The sequence below is a fragment of the Pogoniulus pusillus genome, chromosome 15, assembly GCF_015220805.1.
Source record: "Pogoniulus pusillus isolate bPogPus1 chromosome 15, bPogPus1.pri, whole genome shotgun sequence".
Classification (NCBI taxonomy): Eukaryota; Metazoa; Chordata; class Aves; order Piciformes; family Lybiidae; genus Pogoniulus; species Pogoniulus pusillus.
In genome coordinates, this window is record NC_087278.1 from 21439370 (window position 1) to 21458996 (window position 19627).

A 19627-nucleotide genomic window follows, 5' to 3' on the forward strand; every position below is an offset into this window, starting at 1 on the left:
GGTGTTCAAGCAAAGCCTGGATGAGGCACTTAGTGCCATGGTCTGGTTGATTGGATAGGGCTGGGTGCTAGGTTGGACTGGATGATCTTGGAGGTCTCTTCCAACCTGGTTCTATGATAAGGAAGAGCCAAGGAGATGCCAGAAAACAGAGAGCAAATCAGCCAGAGACAATGTCGAAGGGCAGCTTCCCCCTTGCCTTCAGGAGAGATCTGTCAGCACTTGCCAGCTGCAGGTCAGGCCTCTGAAAGGACTACTGCTGGCTGGAGGTTTAGCTGTCATGTGCTAAAGCTCCTGTAAGTCTCAATGAGTGATGCAGCCACCTCAAGCTCAATTTCATACACTCTTTGAGGACCAAAAGAGGTAGATCTGGGCCCTCTGTGCTACATGAAAGCTGGCCTGCACAGATCTCTCTGCTTGTTGCTCTTGCTGCTGTAAGAGGGATTATAAACAAGCCATATCCTGAAGAGCACTGCACATGTTACAATCTCCCACGACATTAACATCTTTGTCAGTGATATGGACAGAGGAATCAGTGCACCCTCAGCAAGTTTGCAGATGACACCAAGCTGTGTGGCACAGCTGTCTTTCTAGAGGGCAGAGGGACCTGGACAGGCTGGAGATGTGGGCCCAGGCCAACCTCATGATATTCAGCAAGGCCAAGTGTAAGGTGCTGCACCTGGGTTGGTGCAATTCCAAGCACAACTCCAGGCTGGGTGGGGAATGGCTGAGAGCAGCCCTGAGGAAAAGGACCTGGGGGTCTGGACTGATGAAAGGCTCAACAGGAGCCTGCATTGTGAGTGCAGCCCAGACAGCAACCCTGTGCTGGGCTGCAGCAAGAGCAGTGTGGGCAGCAGGGCAAGGGAGGGGATTCTGCCCCTTTGCTCTTCTCAGACCCCACCTGCAGTCCTGTGTGCAGTTCTGGAGCCCCCAACACAAGCAGGACATGGAACTGTTGGAGCCAGTCCAGAGGAGGCCACCAAGATGCTCAGAGGGCTGCAGCAGCTCTGCTCTGAGGATAGGCTGAGAGAGTTGGGGCTCTGCAGCCTGGAGAAGAGAAGGCTTTGAGGAGACCTCGGAGTGGGCTTCCAGCATCTGAACGGGGCTACAGGAAGGCTGGGGAGGGACTACTGACAAGAGCTTGTAATGAGAGGATGAATGGGTTTAAACTGGCAGAGGGGAGATTAAAGCTGGATGTTAGGAAGAAGTTCTTTGCAGTGAGGGTGGTGAGACACTGGCATAGGTGTGATTCTGTGCTCCACAACCTCCCTGGAGGTGTTCAAGGCCAGGTTGGATGACACCTTGAGTGACCTGTTCTAGCAGGAGGTGTCCCTGCCTATGGCAAGGAGCTGGAACTGGCTGAGCTTTGAGGTCCCTTCCAAGCTAAACCACTCCCTGATTCTATAACATTTGATTCTCCTAGAAGCTGCCCTTGAAGCTTGGCAATAGGAGTTTCCCCATCTGCATTTAAAAAGAACCCACGAGTAAAAAATGCACAATTCCAGCTCCCACTGCTGGAGGGGAATTAAGAGAAATATCACTTCAGTGAACACCAAAAGGCTCAGAAATAAGAACCAAAGCCACCCAAAACAAGGCCTCCCTGAGTTAAAAAAAAGATCTCATGCACATGAGCAAACACGTTCTGGGGGCACAAGCCATAGGGTCTTCAGGTTTTGGGCTGTGTTTGGGTATTCTGGGGAGTCTTTCTTTGGTGTTAGGCAAGTGTGAATGATTACAGCCCCAAGAGGTGCTGAAGCATTTAGTGATTTGGCTTGACTTCAGGTGCCACAAGTGCTGTTGGCAGGGAGGTGCTCTGCACTGCCTTGGAATTTTCAGCTTCAGACACTGATTTTTTTTTTCAAGGCATGACCTTAGGATATCAACCACAGGAAACAGAATCATAGAATCAAGCAGGTTGGAAGATACCTCCAAGATCATCCAGTCCAACCTATTACCCAGCCCTATCCAGTCAACCAGCCCATGGCACTACAGAGCACTGACACAATTACTCTTAAATTACATGGGGGAACTCCATGTCTTTGATTTTACCTTTGGAGGAGCAGCTGGCAGAATCTGGAACAGAACCCAATGGATTATATGTCTTTAGTCTCTGACATGTGTAAATACGCACACACAGACATGGCTTCAGGACAGGCTCTGCTCACTGCTCCCTGGGACAGGACAAGGAGCAATGGGTGTAAGTTGCAGCAAAAGAGGTTCTGCCTCAACACAAGGGGGAACTTCTTTACTGTAAGGCTCACAGAGCACTGGCACAGGCTCCCCAGGGAGGTTGTGGAGTCTCCTTCTCTGGAGCCTTTCAAGGCCTGTCTGGATGTGTCCCTCTGTGATCTGTGTTAGTATTGTCCTGCTCTGGCAGGGAGTTTGGACTCAATGATCTTTTTGGGTCCCCATCAACCCCTAATATCCTGTGATGGCTTCCATGACAGGCCCTTGACATGTGCCAAGGGCTGCCTATACCACAGGAGCATCAGCAGTCTTTGCCTGGTAGCCAAGCATCAAGACTGTATGCAACACAACATCTGAGTGCCTTAGAAGGAAACCTTCCATTGCCATGTGGTTTCTCCCCTCTTCCCATCTTGTGACTGCACTGATGTTTCATAGAATCATGGAATTAGCCAGGGTTGGAAGGGACCACAAGGATCATCCAGTTCCAACCCCTCTTCTGTGGGCAAGAACACCTCACACTAGATCACGCTGTCTAGAGCCACATTCAGCCTGGCCTTAAATACCTCCAGGGATGGGGCTTCCACCACCTCCCTGGGCAACCTGTTCCAGGCTGTCATCACCCTCATGCTGAAGAACTTCTAACATCCAGTCTGAACCTACCCATTCCTAGCTTTGTTCCATTCCCTCTAGTTCTATCCCTACCTGACAGCCTAAAAAGTCCCTCCCCAGCTTTCTTGTAGGTGCCCTTAAGATACTGAAAGGCCACAACAAGGTCACCTCAGAGCCTTCTCTTTTCCAAGGTGAGCAGTCCCAACTCCCTCAGTCTCTCCTCTTAGTAGAGGTGCTCCAGCCCTCTGATCATCCTCCTGGCCATCCTCTGGACACCTTCAGCACATTCTGGAGCCACTATTACAAGAGTGCTATGAACTGGATGCAGTGCTCCAGGTGGGGTCTCACTAGTGCAGAGTGAGGGGGAGGATAATTTCCCTCGCCCTGCTGACCACACTTGCTGCAGCCCAGGCTCTGGTTGGCTCTCTGGGCTGCAAAAGCACATTGGTGGCTCATGTTGAGCTTCTCATCCATCAGCACCCCCAAGTCTCTCTCCTCAGGGCTGCTTTCAAGCCAGTCATGGCCCAGCCTATATTGGTGTTTCAGATACAGCTTTCTTGCCTGCCTACTGTGTGTGCCTTGGTGCTGATGTTTGTGTAAGCCTGTTTGTTACCCCTGCTGTATATGTCTGTTTAGAAGCCACAGTGTCTAAGGATAGCATTTCTGTCCCTTTCAGCTTGCCCTGTGAGGATGAGACTATTAAGCAAAGGCATTTGTCATCAAAGGGCTCTTTGGAGCCTACAAAACATGTTGGTTTTCATGTGTAGGCTTTATTGCCACCAGGTTGGTTTGCAGGAGGACTTGTAAAAGGCAAAGCCAGGAGCTGCAGAGCCCATCCTATACCTTGCTTAGGCTCTTCACTTTCTCCCTGGGTTTTGTGGGAGCCAGAAATAAAAGCAGGAAATGTGGTGTGGTTTCACTGCCTGTAAATAGTGGCTGTGCCCAGGCTGTGCGAGAGCCATGCCAGGGCAGCGTCTGCCTCCAGACAGTGGCACCAGCACTCACCCTCTTGGCAGGAGTACCTCATATCATACATGTTAGCACTCCCCATGTGCTGCCTTAAGCCCAAGCCTCTGCAGCTCTGCAGTCCCAGCAGCTCTGTCGCACCCTCACCTTCTGTACAGTGCCATTACTGACCCCATCCACCCTCTGTCCACTGTCCTGACTCTGTGGTGGCAGGGTGACACAGATGGCAGGGTGGCACTGGTCACACCCTAATGGCTTGGCATCTCAGCACATTCCTTTCCCTTACCAGCTGCCAGGCTGTGGAGTGTGTGCCACCCAACCCAGAAGCCAACTGCGTCACCAGCGTGTCCCCAGGGCCTCGCAAGCAGGGTGTTGAGCTGGTCCCCCTGCAGGGAGTGCACAAGCCAGGGGTGGTGCAGAGAGGCACCAAGTGAGCACAGGGAACAGCTCATGGGTTAGGTTTGGGGGATTCTGTTCCCCATGCCCACCCACAGGGATGCTGCATGGCCAGGCAGCAGAGAGAGGGCTTAGCCCTGTTCGCCCTTCTGCACCAGTGTGAACCTGCCCGTCGTCACCGTGCCCGTGACAGCTGGATATCACCTGTGGGCTTGTCTTTGCCTCTTCAAATGAAGTTGCTCTGTAGTATTAACCCCAGTGAGCAGCAGGAGAACAAAACCTTTTCACCTGGTCAGTGCCAGACCCAGTCAGAGGCCTCTCTTGCTTTGGAAGAAAGAAGTTACAGAAGAACCTTTGAGCAAAGGAAGAAAGAAATGACAAAGGGAGGTGACCAAAAAGAAGCAAGGTGAGGGGTGGAGAGGAAATAAAAAAGAAAACATGAAGGGAAAATTTAAAAGGAAGAAAAAAGAAGAAAAAAGGGAAGGAAGGAAGGAAGGAAAGAAAGAAGGAAGGACAAAAGAAGAAAGGAAAGAAGGAAGGAAAGAAGGGATTAGATGGAGAAGTGAGGGAGCATGTAGTGGAGCAAGGTAAGGCCTTAACATTCCTCTGGTGCCATTCTGGAGGGGTGACTCTGCTGCAATAAGCAGCAGCAGTGCAGCACAGAGGGAGCACATGCCCTCCCGCCCCAGCTGCATCCTCTGAGCAGCCACAGATGGCAGGAGGAGGGGGTGGCAGAGCTCCTCTGACAGATCCGAGCTAGACACTTGCATGCACTCTGCTCAAGACAGCCAGTGGAGGCTCAGCTGTTGGGGACATCATCTCGCCAGAGTCACAGCACTTGAAGCCTTATGCCACTAATCTGGAGGGAGGAGGCTGGCAGGGTGACTGTTTGCTTTGGACTGTGCACGGCAGGAATTTGGGGTTCACTGTTCCCTGGCAGGTGTTGAGGGGAGTCCTCTGTCACAGTGCCCAGAGTGAGCAGCCGCAGCACTGTGGCCTCAGTGTCTCCATACCCGAGCCGGGTTGTGCCCTGTGGTTGCTCCTGTGCTTGCAAGGTGATACCTGCCCAGCAAGCTGGCAGGAGTGTGCTGTCACCTCCTGTGCAGCCTGGCCTGCACACTGCCCATGCTGCTGTGAAACCCATCGCGTGGTTACTATCACAGACCATGGCTAATTGTGCTGCACAGCTCATTACCACGGGGAGCAGCCAAAGCCAGGAATTCAGGAAGCTTTAGAATGGGATTGGCCATTTGAACAGACAGGAATATCAGGAGTTGTCATCATTTATGCTGATAACACTTTTGGAAAGGATGTGCAGCTCTTCACCTCGGGGTTTAAGCCAAGTGGAAGAGACCAAGAGACTTGGTCTGAGAGGAGGGCAGCTGGGGGCAGATTACCTCACTGTCTGGCTATGGCCAAACATGGCCCTGGGATGTCAGCAGCAGAGCGTGGGGCTGGTGCCCCAGGCTGCCCCCAGGGGCATCTCTTGTCACCCTTGCCTGGCAGTGCCATGGGGCTGGGTGATGCTCGTGGGGGGAACAGATGGAGAAGTTCTCCCAGCTCCACGGGATAAAAAGTAAGAGTGTGCTGCTTTACCACCACAGCCCTGTGGGAGAGCTACACCAGCCCACTGCCAGGGCCAACCTCATGTCCCTGCTGAGCCATCAGTGATGCCCGTGGGATTTGGGTGGGAAGCTGGTCCTGCCCTGGTCAGGTGAGCTGGGGCTCCTGGCAGGGGGCCACTGAGGGGGGCAGTTACAGTTTAACTCCCTCAGCCCACAGAGCCACTGTCGGGAGTGCCTGTCTAATGATTAAAGTGCCAAACCAGGAGGCATGAACTCTGCCTGCTCTCCACAGCCTTGCTACCGAGTTACGTGGAGCCAGACAAGTCAGGACTTCACCCCACCACAGCTAGCAGGTCCGTCCAGTTGCTGCTGCATCCTTTAAATCTTTGTGTCTTCGCAGGGGGTTCTCAGTTTGTGGTTTCTTGGTGTTCAGAATGGCTCAGATCAGCCCTTTGTTCAAGGACTGGGGAGGAAAAGAGTTGCACGGAGAGGAGCAGCAGCTGTAGGAGATCCACCACAGGAAAGCCATACCCTGGTGCACCTTCCAGGCTGTGGAGCTGACATGCAGCTCTGGATATTGAATCCCTTGTGGTCACTTGAGGAACTCCCCGGAGATGCACTGTGGAGGACCAGGGGGGCAGAAGTAAGCCAGACAGAGGCCACTGAACATGAAGATGGAGCTTGTCATCTAGCACCACAGCACACACCAGCCAGCACTGTGGGCAGTCTCCATCTGACCTCGGGAGCACCCCCTCAGCCAGCAGCAGTCTTGAGATGGGCAATCATTCCCTGGACCCTGCTGGCACATCACCAAGGGAAGCCAAACCAACGTCACACAATCGCTGCACTGCCCTTTGTGCTGGGAGAGGGGCAGAGCACGCTTGGAGATGTCCACCTCCAAAGGCAGCAGCTTCTGCCCAGCCCTGGAAGCACTGCCTGGCTCCTGTCTCTTCTCAGTAGGGTGTCCCTGGAACCAGGATGGATTTTACTTGATGATGTCAAGCGAGATGAATCCCGGTTTAATTGACCGTGGGTGAAATCGCACTTTGATGGTTAATATTATACTTGAGGCTGGGAAAAGTACTGCAAGATCATAGCAATTAGAGCTGGAAATGATTCAAGTCATCTAATTTATTTCCTCTCTCCCCCCTCAGTGTCCCTGCCAGGGATGGGGGCAGTAAGGTTCCCAACAATACATCTCTCTGTGTGTAGTCCTGTCCTGTCTCCCTGACTCAAGGAGCAGAGCATCCACGTGTCCCTTGGGGAGACAATTCCACCACTTAAGAGATGTCAACATTAGACATTTTGTCAGAAGTTTAGTCTATATTTCCTTCTGTGGAGTGCCACAAATTCTCAGGTCATGAGTTTTATGCCTCAAGGCAACTGGCTGCTTCCCAGGAGCGCAGTGGCTGGGAATAAGGTGGTGCTGTTCTTTGTTTGCAGGGACAGGTAGAGAACATGGGGGTGGGTCAGTAAAGGCTTTCACACCTGTGAGGCAGTTCAGATCAGGTAAACTCATCTGGAATGAGCCTTCCTTTGGCAGAAGCTCAAGGTTTGGGGTTTTTTTTCCCATTTCCAGATTTTTATTCCATGAATTCCACCTTGACTCATAAAAATCTCACTGCTGGAAACGTGTCCAGCTCCTCACAACAAATTAACTCCCTTTGACTTGCTCTTACTACTGCTACCAATCCCACCACAGAAATGTGGGGTGAGCAGCAATTAAAGGACAAAACCCCATCCCTGGCAATGAAAAAGCATAGTGATACTCCTTGAAAGCTGCTGTAGAAAGGGGATACCATCTTGGCCTCTGCCTTGCATACAGAGAGGACATGAGGGACCATCTCCCTAGATTGATGGAAGATGCAGCACAGATGGATGAAACTTCCCAAGAGATGAGAACTTATGAGCACCACAGAAGTGCCAGACTGGGCTTACATCTGCATTAAGACAAGCTGGAGTCACATTGCCCACTTCCTAGTGATAAGGTCTCCTGCTTCTGAATATATTCTGCAGGGTCATGCCCTTAACTGAGAGGGTCTTAGGGTCCTTATGCATATTAAATCCTTGTTCTCCTCTGCCAAATGAGCTATTTCCACATGTCAAACAATTGGAGCACTCTCTTCCTGCTCACCAGCAGCAGAGGTTAACCAGGTGGCATCCTGGGCTGGCTCAGGAACAGTGTGGCCAGTAGGACAAGGGAGGTTCTTCTGCCCCTGTGCTCAGCACAGCTCAGGCCACACCTTGAGTGCTGTGTCCAGTTCTGGGCTCCTCAATTCAAGTGAGATGTTGCAGTACTGGAAGGTGTCCAGAGAAGGGTGACAAAGCTGGTGAGGGGCCTGGAGCACAGCCCTGTGAGGAGAGGCTGAGGGAGCTGGGGGTGTGCAGCCTGCAGAAGAGGAGGTTCAGGGCAGAGCTCATTGCTGTCTACAACTACCAGAAGGGAGGCTGTAGCCAGGTGGGGTTGGGCTCTTCTGCCAGACAAGCAGCAACAGAAGAAGGGGACACAGTCTCAAGTTGTGACAGGGCAGGTCTAGGCTGGATGTTAGGAGGAAGTTGTTGGCAGAGAGAGTGATTGGCATTGGAATGGGCTGCCCAGAGTGGTGGTGGAGTCACCATCCCTGGAGGTGTTGAAGCAAAGCCTGGATGAGGCACTTAGTGCCATGGTCTGGTTGATTGGCCAGGGCTGGGTGCTAGGTTGGACTGGATGATCTTGGAGGTCTTTTCCAACCTGCTTGATTCTATGATTCTATGATTATTCAGAGATGTGGCACCCATTAATCCAACAGAAGAGAAAGAGGAGTGTGAGGACAGCTGATGCCATAGCACTGTTTCAGAGAGATAAAGGGATGTAAACCAGCTTGTGCTGTCCAAGGAGCTGCATGGATTAAGCTACCTTTTGTTCAGATGTAACATCTTGCCTGGATGTGCTGAGACAGGATCTCCCACCAATGCTGGTTACATCCAAGAGCAAAGTCCACACCCTACCCAGCTCCAGTTGTGGACACTGCTCATTGTTAAATCAGTGAGGCTTAATCATATTAGGATATCTTCTGAAGAACATCTGGACATCTTTAGCAGCTGAGGCTAAGCAGGAGACCCTTCTGTCTGCTACTGAAGTGGGTGCTTTCAGTACCTAGTGAGGCTCTCCCCTGGCCAGGTACAAGTGCCCTGTCCTTGCCCATCATCCATAGATGAAGTTGACAAAAAAAGCTCTGGTACAATATTCATAGGGTGGTGTTTTGGTGGAGGGTAAAGCAAGCTTTGCCAGAGGAAAAGAAGGCAAACTACTTTTCTCCTTCCAGGAGAAGAACATCGAAGACATTTCAGCAGAGAGGTAATCGGTGGCCTCCTGTCCTCAGCCACTTACACAAGCACTGTGATCAACTTGTGTTTTCTGCCCTCAGTGCTGGCAGGAGTGCCAAGCCTTCCCTCATCAGACATACTCTCCCAGATGAGCCATGTACCTCATGACTGGTGGCTGAGGACCTTTTGCCTCATCTCCAGCCCTTCAAGCAGCCCCTAGCTGTGCCTCCTGCCCTTCCTGGCATCCAGCACTACCATAGGACTGACATAAGCCTGTGTTCCTCCCCAGGGCTCTTCTTGTCCCACCAAAAGAGGAGTGGAAACAGCAGGGGAGGATTAAAGCTGTAGGAAGTGGACTATGCTGAAGCCAGCATGGTCTTTCACTAGGCTGGGATCTTCTCTGACGAATTCACCCAGCTCACAGCTGGAGGTTTTAAGGAGCACGTGTATCCAGTCCCACCCACCTGCCTCTGCTGTTGATCCTACAGTGCCTTCCCATTTTGCCACCTCTAACCCTGATGTTAGAAAACTTCCAAAGGTGTGAAGCAGTGCCCAGCCCAGCCAGGACTCCTGTGAGGACTGATGAGGACCCCTGGCTTGTTGGCTCGTTGTGGCCAGCTGTCCCTTGTAGCACCAAGAGTGACAAAGTGTGTTATGCAACAAGCCAAGCAATTTGTTACCAACCCTCTGTTCTGTGGCATTCCTCTTCGCACCTCCAGGGCCACAAGAAGGTCCCCTGCCGTTTGCTAGGTCCTCAAAGGAGCACCCTGCCCTCTGAAGCCTTCACATGCAAGTTAGAAGTTCGACAGTCAAGGAGAGAACAGCAGCCCATATGGTAAAACAGCTTTGCCTCGCAGTGAAAAAGCTGGCACCTAAATTTCCCTGCAGCCAGCTGCCATTCCAAGACTGCCTTTGCCCTCTAATTAGTTGGTATTTGCCATACCAACTATTACCTTTCTAGCTGCATCGTGCTGAGGACAATGGCTCCTTATTTCCTGCCACAAACACCGGGGTACTATTTACCTCCAGCTGTACCTCCTCTGTCTTCTCCTCCCCTTAGGAGGAGGTATCATTAATGACCACGGCAATGAGAAACACTGGGTCAGCTGCTGATAACTTGGGACACTCGGAGCCTTCGATGATTTGTACCGTGCAGCCTGTATTCGTTCACTGCCTCCTCTGAAGACGCTCACGGCTTTCCCCTCAGGCTTCCCCGCAGACGCCCAGAGCTGTTTGTAGGGGTGCTTGCCTCAGGCTGCCCTCAGTCCCAGCCTCAAACTACAACTTCGAGCAATCCCAGGGGCCCAAAGGTCTCCCAGGTGTAGCTCCTGCTGGCTCCTCACCTGCGCTGGGCTGCGCCTGTGCTGGAGCAGAGGCTGCTCCCTGCGGGAGGCTCTGCGGCGCCTGCCTGCGGGCTCACAGGGAGGCTCTGCAGCGCCTGTCGTGCAGACTTAGGCTGTCTGACGCTGCGAGGCCCGCAGCCAGGCATCCTGACACAGCCAGTGTAAATCCTGGCTTTGTTGGCTGCTGCATTGCTGCCACCAAGCTCGGGGCCGGGCATGTAAATCCTGCTTCTGTGTGCTGAGATGCCCAATGATCCCCGGGGCTAAGCACAGCTCTCAGTTACACCAACGTAAATTTGTCGGGATCCTGCTAATGCCTGCACAGCTACTCCCTGCTTCTGCTAGGAGAACTGAGAACAGGATCTGGCCGTGAACCTGTGGAGTTTTATGGGAGGAGAGGCTGGGGAGAGCCCCAAGTGTGATTCCTGGTGTTGCAGGCAGTCGGTAGATGTGCCTGTTGAGAGCCAACCTCATCAAGAGCTTCGTGCAAGCTGTGCAAGCTTTTGCCAGCCTCTTTAACAGCGTCCCTGCAGCCTTTGCATCATTCACACCTTCTCTGCAACCCTCCCCGACACCCTCCGGCTGCGCTGAGAGACAGATGCCAAAAATCCCTGCTCAGATGAAGGAGCAGGTCACTGGGTCAAGAGCTCTGGCCGGAGCCAGCAACCCCACTGGTGTTTCCCACGGTGGGTACTCAGAGCGGGGCTTTGGCTTCCAGCACGTCGTCCCCTGCGTTTGTGGCTACCTGGGCCGGGTGCCCGTGGGCACCCACGGCGGGAAATGTGCGGCAGGGCGCTCTGCTGCACGGGGCGGTGCCAGGCTGGGCACTCACAGACGTGGGGGCCTGGGAAAGAGCGGCTGCTGCACAGGTGAGCTGAGAGCAGCCCGGGAGTGACCGAGCGCTGTGGGGCACGGCGGACGACAGTAGGAACCGGAGGGCAGCAGGGCTCCGGGGAAGCCAGCCCGGTCCTCTCTCTACCGCACAGTCCGCGGCACTCCTCCCCCCACCCCTCCCCGCTGCCTCCGCCCGACGGCAGCGGGTCCGCATCTCGCCCCCCGGCCAGCCCCGCGCCCGCCCCGCCGCGCGCCCGCGAGCGAGCCCCATCCCGGCGGCTCCGGCGGCAGCTGCGGCGGTGCCCGCGGCGGGGCGGGCGCAGGGCGCAGGGGGCGGGCGCGGGGCGGGGGTAGGCGGGGCGGAGGCGGCCGGAGCCCCCGGGATCCGCCAGCACCTCCCGTGCCCGGCACTCGCCTCCGCCGCCAACTTCGGCCGGGAGTCCGCCCTCAGTGCCGCCGTTCGCCGGAGTCCAGAGACGCCGCGGCAAGGGGGAAGGCAGCGTCGGTGGCCTCTCCTCGTTCCCCTCTCGCTGCTAGCGGGGGATCTGCCCGGCGCGGCGACGGGGCCGCGGCCCCCGGGGCAGGTGCGTCCCCTCGCGGTCTCCGGCCGCGCGACGCCGCGCAGTGGGGCGCGGAGCCCCGTGCCCGCCTCGGACGTCCGCTCACCTGCTGCTGCCGCCGACCGAGGATGCAGGTAGGAGGCGGCCCCGGCCCGCGGTCACGGGGAGGGTGGCGACGGCGGGGAAGGGAGACCGGGGGGCGGGAGGTGTTTCGGCGTGCCAGGCGGCTCGGCTCCCCGGGCCCGTCCCGTCCCGCGGCCGTACGCCTCCCTGGGCGGCCCCCGAAGGGGCGGGAGGCGGTGCCGGCAGCGGCGCGGGGTCGCTGCTTTTTCCCACCGCGGGAGAAACGGGCCGCCTCTCGCCTCCGACTTCTGGCAGCGCGGCGCCGGGGGCGCCCCCGACCCGCTGCGGACGGCGGTTCGGCCATGGCAGGGGCTGCGCGGGGGCCGCGGCCGGAGAAAGGAGCTGCCGGGGCCCGCGACCGTCGGAGGGGCCGAGCCGCGGCCGCCTCCGGGCAGCAGCTGCGGGGCGAACCCCCTACAGCCCAGAGCAACAGGGCAGCAAGCGGAGCACGGGACTAGGGCCAATTGCGGGGCGGCCCCGGAGTGGCCTTGGCGGTGGTGCTGCAGTGCGAGAGACCTGTTCTGGTAGGAGAGAAGCTGCTGGAGCGTGAGGGGCCGTGCTCTGCTAGGAGGGATGTTGCTGGGGTGCAAGGGCTGCTTGTCTGCGGTGGCAGACGTTGAGCTGGTGAAGCAGATGTTCCTCGAGCGTGACCAGCCTGTGTCTGGCAAATGGGTTACTCCGGTAAGATGGAGTAGAGAGATGGGGTGCTCTCTCTGTGTAGAAAGATGTTGCTCTCAGGTGAGGGCCCTTTCCCTGTGAGCACAGTGACTTTCCCGAGAGCATCCCAGCCTTTGGTCCGCACTGTCCTTCTCACCTACGTGCCCGTGGCGTGGCAGAGTGTGTTGTCCTGGGCCATGGCATGTGGCAAGGGTGAAGATGCTTGTGTGTGTAGAGACCACAGATGAGTAGCAGCTGTGTTCCCTGTCTCGCAGTAGCAGGGCATGGGCATCTCAGTTACGTCTGTGATAGACGTGAGGCTTTTTTTGTGGGAATAATGGTGCAGTGTTTCCCTTAGCACTACTGCTGACTTCCCTAAACACGAGTATTGTGTGCTGTGATGCACTTTGCTGCCCAATGTATTTTGTGCTTCCTCTGCCACCAGTTGGGTGCCTCTGTTAGTCTCTCCTGTTCAGCTTTTACCTGTCTCTTAATGCTGCGATCCAGCACGTGATCACCACCCCCCCCGAGCCCTGCTGCCTGCCCCCATCTCTTCACCTGTTGATCTGTGGGGCTGCTTCTCGCTCACACTCTTGCTTCATTTGTTTCACAGCTGAAAACTTGGGTGCCTGTGCATCACATTAATTGTGTGCACCTGCTTGTTTCTGATGCCGCCTGCTCGAACACACTTCACCTGTGTGAGCTGGTCTTTTGTTTCCTCACTTGCATTCACACCCAGGACTCGTTCCTCTTGGGCTTTCTTGGGGCTTTTGTGTCTGCACCATCTCAGGCACAGGTGTATAATGGGCACATCTCCTACCTTTGCACCCACTTGTGTCCATCTGTCCCTTCAGAGCCTGCCAGGTGCATATGTATCTCTAACATCTCATCCAGCTTCCCCTGCAGTTGGGAGGTCTGCAAGGGGGCACTGACACCAGGCGTGACCCTGTCCTTGCCTTTCCTTTCTGTATCTGCCACTGGGCATTGACACACACCAGCTGAAGCAGCTGCTTTTTCTGGTGGTGGCAGGTTTAACCTGTGGGTGCTGTCTTCTGTCACACAGGCAGATGCTCTTGTAAAATGCAGAAGCAATTTTGGTACATGCTGTTCTTCCCAAAAGAGCAGAAAGTGGACTTTGTTAAAGCTGTGGCAGAGAATCATCTTAAACCAATATCCTTTGCGTGGACACCTGGGTTTATCCAAGGTGAAGGTTGGGCACTGCAGGAATTTAGGTGGAATTTCTTTACCCAAAGTGTCCAACGTGTGGGATGAGTTGCCACATGTGGCAGTGGAGCTAGCTCAAATACTTGAGGTTTTTTTCCTCCCTCTTTAAAGAAATTAGCCAAGTATGTGAAGAGAAAAGCATGAGGTTGAACTGTGCAGGGTAGGAGGTAGAGCTAGGGAGGTGAGCTGGCCCCATTCCAACCTTCAGTTTCCTCTGCTCCCAGGCTCCATTGCTCACTCCTGTTTCTGTGCTGTGGAGTGTCCATGAGAGATTCCTCCCTTTTGGAAAGAACTCCCTCCTCCCTAGCTCCTTCTCTGCCTTCAGTATGAGCACACCTCCCCTCTCAGTAACTGTAAGCAGCCCTTATGTCCTTTCCACAGTCCCTACTGCACGTATAATGAAAGTGCCCTTCCATGTGTGACTAACCTCTGGGAAGGGAAAGCTGAACCTGAAATCGTGGCTGCAGGCTCCCAGCCCTGAAAATTCTCAGCCTCTTACCTCCTGATCTTCCAGAATTCATAACATCAGTTGAAAAAAAAACAACAACCAAAAACCACCAACAAAACCAAACAAAAACTCTGACAGAGCTAAACTTGAGGGTCTAAAAACATGAGGACTGTTTTGTTTTGTTCCCCCCCCTCCCTGCCCAGGTTCTAAGGTGCATCTTAATTTTATTGTGTTGATTTTTCAACATCAGTTGAGAAGAAAAACAACAACAGCAACCAAAAATCAACCACAAAACCAAACAGAAGCTCTGACAGAGCTAAACTTGAGGGTCTAAAAACATGAGGACTGTTTTGTTTTGTTCCCTCCCCTCCCTGCCCAGGTTCTAAGGTGCATCTTAATTTTATTGTGTCGATTTTTCAGCATCAGTTGAAAAGAAAAACAACAACAGCAACCAAAAACCAACCACAAAACCAAACAAAAACTCTGACAGAGCTAAACTTGAGGGTCTAAAAACATGAGGACCTTTTTGTTTTGTTTCCCAACCCTGCCCAGGTTCTAAGGTGCATTTTAACTGTATTGTGTTGAGTTGTTGGTTTATTTTTTGGCAAGGCTCAGAACCACATCTTTTTGAAGAAAAGATCACCTTCTTGTGTAGCAAAGTCTTGGACTTGTAGGAGAAGGTCACATATTGTGAAATTAAAATGAAACCAACCAAACCACCCCAAAAAAAAATCAGCCCAGTCACCTTTACTGTTGTTTGTTTCTTTTACTAGCCCAGTTGGCCTCTCTCTTTCTGCACTTCTTCAGATCTTCAGCCTATTGTCCTGAAGTTGTTGGGTTTGGGCTTCAAGGCGTGCAGGGCAAACCAATTCTTTGCTGAAAAGTGCATGGTTGCTCACTGAAAGGAATATCAATTGATTCTGTTCATAAGGTCTTTTTTTTTTTCCTCTCTGATGGATGATCAAAGTTTGAGTGCAAACCATTTTGTTACTTCCAAATTAATTGGGGCACACACCCAATAAGCATTTCAGAGAGAGTTTTAAACACAGTGCTTTTAAAGTCAGCGTGCAGGTAGCTGTCACGTTGTCATATGAGGCAAGGCAGGCTGGGATTTGCTTCCACTTTTTGCAGTGCAGAGGACCTTGGTTTGCTGGAAAAAAAGCACCCAGGCTTCATTAGAACTGAAAGCAGCCCAGAGAAGAGGTGCTAGAAGTGGGTTTTTTTTTTCCCCTGGACTTAGGGGAAAAAAAAATCCTTTTCTAAGGAATGGGCTCCTGGGTAGAGTCTCAGGAAGAAAATCAGGAGGTAGCGTGGTGTGGTGACTGAGTGCTTGCAGTGGCCTTGGGAGTAGCTGCTACTTGCAGAGCTTTCTGATTCAAGAGGAGGACTAAGAGTAGGTGGCTGGGTGTTTAAGCTCCCTGCACTCACATTAGAGCATTCACCTTTTTAACAGCAGGGTGATTAACCATTGGGAGAGAGGGAGGGAAGGAAGGAAGAAGGGAGAGAGTAAGGGAGGGGGGAAGGAAGGAAGAAGGGAGAAAGTAAGGGAGGGAAGAAAGAAGGAAGGGAGGGAGAGGAGAAGGGAGGACCAAAGGCAGTGTTAATTTGTCTGGCTCTTAAGATCCTCCAATAAAGGCCCAATGTCTTTTTGGGAGAGATGCTTTACTGGAGTGCAGGTTGTTGGACTTGCTGCAGAGTTACCTGGCTGAGACCATATGGATGGAATTGCAGACCAGACCAGAACCCTATGGTCCACTGCCCCCTTCCAAGCTTTGGCTCGGGCCTTGATAAAGCTTAGGCCAGCCTTGCCCTGCTCTGCATGAGGCAGAGCCCCAGGGTCACTGCGAGCAGACTGTGGCTTTTGAGCGCAGCTGCTTGCACAAAGGCAGGATGTGTGCGTGCCCTGGCACTGCCCAGCCGCTCTCTGCGGGAGTGCTTTGCCAGGGCAGCCTGCTGGAGCTGGCAGGCTCTATGTGGGCATCCTTCACTTGTGCTTGGGAGCTGTGAAATGGACAGTGAGGTTTGAGAGCTTGGCGCTGCCGGGAGAGGAGTGCTGTGTGTCTCCTGCGGTTCCCAGGGTCTGGACAACTCAAGCTAGAGTTTAGCTGAGTTTGCAAAACTTCAGCTACTCAGCCTTGCATTAAGTGTTGTGAGCAATCACCAAGCCTCCTCTTTTACCCTCTTTTCCCTCGGAAGGGGAGCTCAGCAGGGTTCTGGCATGCAAACAACTACACCGACTCTGTGGTCTCCATGTTTCTGGTTGGGTTTTCTCTGGTACCAGTCCCCACGCACTGCGTGTGCCTGGGACCGTGGATCCCCTCGGGCTGCAGTGTCCTGCGTGCTTCTCTAAACAGCTTTCCTGCCTCCCAGGGACACTGCCTGGCAGAAATGTGCTTGGAGCAAAATAGAGGGAAAAAGCGTCCGTGCGGTTGGGCACTCCCCCACCTGCTTGCACCCGCTGGCCCTGTCCGGGGATGCTCCAGCCCGGGGCTGCAGCAGGCTTTTTGAAGGGTCCTCCCCGGGGCCGGCAGTGGCAGACGATCAGGGTTATGTGAACCCCATCTCTCCCCTTCGGCATGTTTACCTGTCTAAATTTAACTCCCCAGGCAGCCTCATCCCTCCTAAGCCGACCTGTTCTCTTGTGGCCGCGCTGTGGGTCTGGCTCCTGTCGCAGCCTTTCCCGGTGGTTTGCTGCTTGCTCCCTCTCTCCAGCGGACGGTAGCTCTTTCAGGGTCCTGGGCAAGCCAATCCTCCCTGCTTGAAGGGTTTATTTTTAAAGCTGGCTACACAGCCCTTGGGACTGGAGGGTCTCTTGTTCTCTCATCCCTGGTTGCTCTATTTACTCCACAGTTGGCTTCAGGAAATCTCCCCTTGTGCCGCTGCAGCCCACAGCCTTTTTCCTTCTGGATGTGGCTTCTGCTAACCATTGAGCAGGCATGCAGAGGAGCTCCTTGGCCATCTCTAAAGGGATGGTGGCTCTTTCAGGCCCTGCCAAAACCCCAGCAGTGGGGTTGGTAGATGTTTCCCTGTGAAGACATCTTCTTCATTTCTGTTGGCTCAGAGCTGAGCTTCCTGAAGCTGGGGATTAAATGATGTGCTCCTCAGCTTCAGAGGAGTCATAGGGAAGGAGAAGCAGGGACGAGCAAGTACTCCTGTTTCTGTTGGTCTGAACAGAATTTGCTTTCTTTGAGGTTTCAAAGTTTGGGACAGTAAATATGGCCCAACCTGGCAGCAGCCTTCATCTAAATAAAACCGTGGGGATCAAACCATTCATGTCCTGCATAACCCTGCAAGAGACCCCTAATTGATCTCTGCTTTTCTGGGCATGGCTGCTTGTCATTCAGTTTATGCTGTGGTCTACCACATGAGAGCAATGGTTTGAATGCTGGCCTCCTCCATCCCTCTTTGAGCTAACCCGGTGGCCCTGTGCTTGATCCTCTCATATTCAGAGGGAAGGTAGCCAAGGCCAAAGTTTTCAGCAGTGATTTGGGGTGTCTGACTTGAAACGCTGTCAAAAGTCCTGAATTCTCAGCAGTGATTTGGGGTATCCGACTTGAAGCACTGTCAAAGTCCTGAATTCCCCCTCCCAAGGGTCAGCTATTTCTGATACTTGAGCAGGCTTAAGTAGTCTGGACTTAATTACTTACTGAAAGTAACTAGTCCAGTTTGCAAACCTTCACCTCGGGATCTGGAGCACGATGAGGCAAACCAGAATGAGATAAAATAATGCACGGTGTAGGTCACAAAGTGAGTGGGAATCTGTTAGTGGCTGGAGAGCTCATAGCAGAGATTTGGTTTAATTTGTGGGTTTTGATAGCTCATGGGAAAGGGTCGAAGGGTTTGATAGTTTTATCTTGGGGGAGGGAGGGAAAGGAGACCAACATTGTAACTTTATACATGCATGTCTATATATAAAGCTGAAATCTTATTTCATTCGAAGCATTTGGGGAAAATATGTGTTCTGTAAGCTCTCCTATCTCAGTTGGAGATGAAAGAGACCGAAGTGGTTGGGTGAAACATGTGGTTTGGGTTATCTTTTTCATCATTAAGGGCAGAAGGTTAACAAAAGTCATACCAATGCTAATATTTCAGCGGTCTCCTTAAATTTATCTTCCTTCCCCACTCGTTCTCTGTTCAGCTTCTTAGATGGGCGGCCCATTCCAATGGCAAATCACTCTCTCTCTGACACCCTGTCATAAAACCCTTCCCTAAAATCATTGAGATAGATAAATTTCTGAGGCTCCATGCTTATTATTGGCCATTTCCACAAAATTTGCATTTTATTTGGCAAAAATCAGTACTAAAAAAATCAGCTGTATTAGCAGAGGAGTATTGTAGAAATTACTTGCTATATATACTGGCCAGATAAATGGTTTGATAGAGTTAATTCATTCCTAGTTTCTAAAACAAGTGGGCAAGGGGTTGTTAACACTCTCTTTGAAATAGTTCTCTTGTCTTTTAAGTAAGGAACAAATGCAGATCTGCCCTCAGAAAGTGATTGGCATTGGAATGGGCTGCCCAGGGAGGTGGTGGAGTCGCTGTGCCTGGAGGTGTTGAAGCGGAGCCTGGCTGGGGCACTTGGTGCCATGGTCTGGTTGACTGGCTGGGGCTGGGTGCTGGGTTGGACTGGATGATCTTGGAGGTCTCTTCCAGCCTGGTTGATTCTATGATTCTATATCACAGTTCCACTGCTACGAAGCATTGCAGCACCTCTGTTGTGGACAGACTGGAGTTGTAAAGTAAATGAAGTTAGAATATCCCTTGCTTAGCTGCAAAAGCCTCTCTGAGTCTGGTTATGGTGAGAGAAGGACAGGAGCCTAAGTGTGCCTGCACTGATGGAGCCTTGCTCAGGAAAAATCATTTTGTCAGCGTTGGCTTCATTATTCCCTGAGCTATTCCTAAGTCCTCCAGAGCTACCTCTAGTCATAACAAATTTGATACTGTACCAGTGAAAATGAAGGCTTTTTTTCACACGCTCCCCTTCTCCTTTTTTACAGACAGAGCCATTCTAGAAGTTTCCTGATTATATTCTGTGGTCCAGATTTGTTAATAATTACTGTAAATATTGGCCCTGGCAGGATGTCAGGGTTTTGTTTAGTAAATATTTTGCCATTACCATTTCTGTGTCACAGCTGGGAAGGTTTGGAGTATCCTGTGCATGTCATCACTGTTGATTCTGTTGGGCTTTGCATCTTGGAGAGCCGACTGAAGCGTTACAGTCTTGTTTTGGAACAGTGCAAATGTTGGTGGGGGTTGCCCTGTTAGTCCCTGTGCTGTAGTGGTGGCTTCTGGGTTTGGACCAAGCTGTCAGCTCTTGCTCTGGTGCATGCTGTGTCCAAAGCAGATTTCTCACTGACATCTGGAGCCTTGCAGGTGGCTGCAGCTGTTATTCTGCCTGCAGAGATTTCGCAG

The 19627-nt window shown here is 52.7% G+C and overlaps 2 protein-coding genes across 2 annotated transcripts in view; both read left to right on the forward strand.

The window, feature by feature from the left end:
• The window catches only part of ERC1 (ELKS/RAB6-interacting/CAST family member 1), a 317339-nt gene extending 310127 nt beyond the window's left edge, over nt 1-7212 (forward strand). The window contains exon 23 of the transcript XR_010305042.1: nt 6121-7212. The gene's annotated coding sequence lies outside the window, so the exon portion shown is untranslated. The remainder of the gene's footprint in view (nt 1-6120) is intronic.
• Nucleotides 7213-11661: 4449 nt separating this feature from the next.
• Nucleotides 11662-19627, forward strand: part of WNT5B (Wnt family member 5B) — a 98881-nt gene continuing 90915 nt past the window's right edge. The window contains exon 1 of the mRNA XM_064155704.1: nt 11662-11897. Coding sequence (XP_064011774.1) covers nt 11892-11897 — 6 coding nt within the window. The 5' untranslated portion in view covers nt 11662-11891. The remainder of the gene's footprint in view (nt 11898-19627) is intronic.